Consider the following 5,520-nt stretch of genomic DNA (forward strand, 5'->3'; position numbering starts at 1 on the left):
AAGATATCAATCTAAAACAATTGGATAATTAGTGAAATCTTTAAAAATAAGCTTCATTGACCTGTGTAATTTTGACTACTCCAAACTTTAGATATGAATTTTAGAATTTTAAAATTCAAGATTTACGAAAATCCTCTCTTAATCTTATGAAAAGTTTTTTTCTCTCCTTACACAATTACATCATTAACTTATAAAGCATATATACGATGCTGAACATGATACCACTGATCTAACTTGCAATGATCTTTAACAGAAATTAATGAAACCTGTAAACGCCATCCATATAGTAAGGGTTTTTGGGGACATGATGACATCGTGTACTTTTTATTACGTTTTTCGCAATGTGAAGCTAACGCCAATACAGGTCCAAACAAAATTAATTCATATAAATAATCCAATCCCATTGCAATAGCTGTTGATACACAAAACAATCGTATTTCTACAAAAAAAATTTTTAAAAAGTAAAAAAGTGACACTACTTCCAAATATGAATTCGACAGTTAATTAATTATTAATTAAATTTGGTCAAATCAAGTTTGAAAACTAAATGTTCATAAATGGTTGGAAATCTAAACACCAAAAAAGAAATGTTATCAAATTGCAATATCTCGATTGGTCACAATTCTCAGAAAACCCTGACCCTTAAAAATATAGAAACTTATAAAAATATTAAATATCAATTCGGATATTATTGCAAAAATCTATGAAAAAATATTAAATATTAAAATTCAAAAAGATTAAATATTAAAATTCAAATTTATAATTCTCAAATACTGAAATTTGAATGTATTTGCAAAGTAACTTTACCTGGCGTGGGAGTTAAAGCGCCGATACTGAAGGAAATGAAATTCGTTAACGAAGTAATCGTAATAGAAGGTCCTACTTCTTCGAAGACTAAACCAAGTCGAACACTAACACTACTAGTATGTAATGCCAAACGTTGCCATGGATGGATCATCAGGAACGCATCATCAACTCCTTCAATAATTACAATTCAATTTGACAGTTTCGCTTTAAAATTTCAAAACATCTTTGAAAAAAAAACCCGCAAAATTAATCATTTGAAAATCATGTAAAAGTAAGCGTTATTCAGCGAGATGTTAGTGCTTATCATTTAAATGCCTATTGTTTGTTTTTGTTTATTTACTTATTTATTTGTTTGTTTATACTTGGATTTGCTTGTTTATTTATCTGACATGATATAGATCATATAGAAATACCTGTAAGATTATTTAATGAAATGTGAAAAAAAAGGATATATGATTTTTATTTGACAAAAAATTAACTTGTTAAAAATCTGCTGGAACTAACCAATGCCCATAATAAGGAATGGCATAACAAGCATAAGAGAATTTGTTCGAACACCAAAAAGCGATATGATACCATATGATGATGTAATCGAAAGTATTGGACATAAAATAGAACCAAATGCTACCAAAACTTTACCCCAATCCATCGCATTATAAAAAAATGCACTAGCAAGAACCGTAACAGTTACGAAAAACATCATAAAACCAAAACCTGAAAATATCAATAAGGATCGAGATAAAATAAGAAATACTAAATGTTGGTGAAGTGAAGAAGTAATTGAAATGTTGCAAGAAAGTTAATACTTAAAACTAGTGAAAGTAATCTGCGAAAATATATAATATTAAGTGTTTAAACATAAATGAAAACAATGTGAAATTAACAAAAATCAGGAAATGTCTTTCAAATAAATTTATTATTGCACAATAGAAATGATGTAAAGTGGAGTAATAATTAATTTACAAAAATTAATAAAATTTTGGAATTAGAAAATTTGTAAAAGACCTGCAGCAAAAAAAGGTGCAAGCTTTTGTCCATCTTTAATCATTTCTTGATTAAGAATCTCTGTGCCAATCACCTAAAATTTTCAACAATTTCATTTAATTTGAGAAAATCTAAAATGTGCTACAGGTTTGTAATCATTTAATGGACATTTACTGAATCAAAATTTTAAATATAACCTCCATATCAATTAAGCAGTTATTATAATGTTCTCGAGCAAATTTGAAAACAGAAAGTTCCCACAGCGATAGCTTTCGTTCCATTTCGGGGGATGATCGATCAGCACGGTAAAGAGCCAAAATTACCTGAAATCCGAAATAATGAATTCAAATTGTTCATAATCCAGAATCATATCATAACAAATTACTATAATTTGCTTTATTGCAGCTCGTAATTCATTTACTATAATTCGTAATTACTACAATTTGCTCGAAAAAAGTTTGCAAGTATTAAATTTAAACTTACTTTAACGAATTGCAAGTTTGAAACTAATTGTGCATAGGAAACATTTTGAGGCAACTTATCAGCGGTAATATTTTGGCCAACAAACATATCCTTTTTGGGTATTTCTTTCATAGTAATCCCAAAAAAGTTCCTTTCCAAATGAATGTCAAAGCCATCAATTTTCGCTACTGGATATGTTAAAGATGTATCATATGACAGTGGTTCACCTCGTTGCAAATGGACCCGTTCAACATCAACACTTTGCTGTTAAGTTAATCACGATAAATGGATTGAACAAAACCAATTAATTACTGATTCATTAAGAAATAAAAAATAAACAAATAATAACTCATGATGTCATTAACGTATTGTATAATAAATCGCATAAGTAATGGAAATACCTGAAAGCTTTTGCATTCGAAATTTACAGTTTTTCATTTTTGCTAACTTTTGAAAAAGATTCGGAAAAATTTTTGCTATATGTATCACATAAGAATAACTTTTAAAAAAAAAATTGGAGAGTAATCCAAATCTTAGTTGGTATATTTTTCTCGTCATGTAGGTCACAGTACATCTTACAGGTCAGATCTAATCTTAATTTCACTGATAATATGAATATTTACCTCAAGTAACTCTATACCCCAACACTTACTACTCCTTTATAATTGCTACTTACCTTAATTATATCTTACTTATTTTCATGCCAAAAGTAACATAAAAAGGAACAAAATAAAGACCTATCCTGTACTATGCGAAATCATTTTATGGACAAGTTTATGCAAATATTTCTAATGATAAATTAGCACAATTCAACTGGATGTTAGCAAAATTGTTGTTATTGTGATAATATTAATTAATGAATACAATCGAATATTACAGTACAAAATTAATCAAGTAATTAATTAATGATATTGCCAAATTTGTCAACAAAAATTGATAAATATTTACCTTGAAAAGTTGTAGTGCAATATTCATCCTACAATATGGTGAGCAAAAGTTTGCATATATAACTGGCTCATTATCATATATTACACTATGATTAGTCATCAAATAAGTGGTTAAACGTTCAATTTCGCTCAAATAATCATCACGTAACATCGATCCATTATCTTTGGCTGTCAGTAATACTACCGTAACCATTGGATCGCCTAAAATTAATTTTAGAATTTTTTATCTTTCTAAAAAAACTTGAGTAATTAAAAAGACAATTTTTCAATGTTTATTCCAACTTGATCATTATGTCTCTTTTCTTCCTCAGCAATTAATTAAAGCTTATTTGATTGGTAAGGAAATTTAAATAAACATTGAAATGCTCATAATGCTTGCATTCTTCTGCTTGCTAAATGTTTCAACTAAATTTTAAATGAATTAGAAAACAGTAATCTAAATGATGCAATTCTAATTAATCATTTCGAATGCTAATTCCGCGAAATTTGGATAATCTCCTAGCTATTCCTAAAATTGCAACTAATATTTCCTACTATCAAATTATCACTCACTGATTTTATTATGCTATAACCCATCGAATACGGTGAATAGAATTCTTATCTTAACATTCGTTCAATTTCAAAATATCTGATATTACTTTCAATATAATTACAATATAAAATTGTTTAAAAGTACCAGAAGAGTTCCAAAATTCCCGTAGTACATCCATTTCATATCTGGATGGTGCATTGGTTGGCGTATAACCATCACGTATTCGATCACGTAAAACAATTTTAAAGATACCAAATGAACTTGTTGAGATCAATAATGATAAAAGAATGTATACTATCGGGTAAGAGCCAACATTTTCGCCTAAATTTCCAACTAATAATTTAAACTGAAAGTGGAATTTTACAATTCAATTCCAACCCTTAATTCGGGATGATGAATTTCTGCGAATAAACTGAAGTAAATTAGGTGGATGTTACACCTTCATTAACATGATAAAAAAGCTCATTTCATACTAATCATCCTACAGATTACAATCAGTTAACTATCATTCCTCTGATTTAAACATGTTTTGGCTGAATCTACTGCTTAGTTATAGCAAATCAGGATCAAAAATCACAAGAAAACCATGTTAGGATGGATAACATAATGAAATCAAAATAAACTCAGCAACAATGAAAAAGTAATGATAAGATGCTTCTGGTACCGAAATTCACTGATAACAAATGATCCAACGAAATGGTAAACTAATAAAAAGATTGAAAGGATATTTACTAGGAACACGATTTTGCACTTATAAAATTTACGAACAATTTAAATATCATATGACTTTACCTAAAAGTCGAAATAAACCCCGAAGCGTGAGATATTTCCATAAGGAGAGAAGTTTATTGCGTCGTGAATCACCTATGCATCCTAAATTTGTCAACAAAATAAAATGAACGAACGAGCGGTAAATGAATGAAGTTTAAGAAATTACAAATTATAGTAAGCATTATTATTATAATCTTTTATACATCATTTAATTTTAAAATCTTTTTTCCATTTCATTTCAAATTCCTTCATATCGTTAGCATAAGATTTCAATTTCTTTTCTTTCAATTATACCTCTAACAGTTTCCACCACTCCAATTTGTTAAAAAGAGAAATGTTAATTAATAAGTAAATTAAACTGAAGCTATACTAAGTGTGACCTTCACTTCATTGAATTCATTCATAAACCAACCATGAGTGGTAAGTTGAAGTTTATTGAATGCCAAAATAGACTGATCATTCAAACGTGATAAGTTATCGGTTCTTTCCATATCAGTGCTATCCGAATAATTCTTTATGGTATCATTTGCCTCCATTTTGCCATCTTGCAAATGTTCATTGGTCATTAACAACACTCCCTTGGCTGTTTCTTCTGGGTTTTCCAATGGCATCTTTTATATATCAATATTTCACCTTTTTTTTTTTCTTTCTTTCAATTCCTCAACCACTTCATAACCAAACTTTTCCTTGCCAATTTGAAAAAAAAGAACTGAAAAAAAGGAAGAAAAAAATCATTGTTAATCACAACAAAAGAATGATTAACGTCCTTCGCCAACGAACTTGCCAGATAAAACAAAAGAGCCAAGCAAATATTCCCAGGAACTTGCTGGATAAAACAAAAGAGCCAAGCAAATATTCCCAGGAACTTGCTGGATAAAACAAAAGAGCCAAGCAAATATTCCCAGGAACTTGCTGGATAAAACAAAAGAGCCAAGCAAATATTCCCATATTAATCATACATATTTATACAAAAATTTCAATTATTCACAAAGAAATTCACCAATATTATTAAACATT

The 5,520-nt window shown here is 28.8% G+C and overlaps 1 protein-coding gene across 1 annotated transcript; it reads right to left on the reverse strand.

The window, feature by feature from the left end:
• Window positions 1–188: 188 nt before the first annotated feature.
• On the reverse strand, window positions 189–5,114 carry LOAG_12197 (hypothetical protein; the record flags this gene model as incomplete). Its single annotated transcript, XM_003147711.2, has 10 exons — window positions 189–439; window positions 808–978; window positions 1,312–1,521; window positions 1,813–1,885; window positions 1,989–2,114; window positions 2,275–2,517; window positions 3,202–3,401; window positions 3,877–4,053; window positions 4,525–4,605; window positions 4,916–5,114. 10 exons carry the CDS (start codon window positions 5,112–5,114, stop codon window positions 189–191), a joined length of 1,731 nt encoding a protein of 576 aa, XP_003147759.2.
• Window positions 5,115–5,520: the final 406 nt, after the last annotated feature.

The sequence above is a fragment of the Loa loa genome, assembly GCF_000183805.2.
Source record: "Loa loa unplaced genomic scaffold supercont3.7, whole genome shotgun sequence".
In the NCBI taxonomy this organism is placed as follows: domain Eukaryota; kingdom Metazoa; phylum Nematoda; class Chromadorea; order Rhabditida; family Onchocercidae; genus Loa; species Loa loa.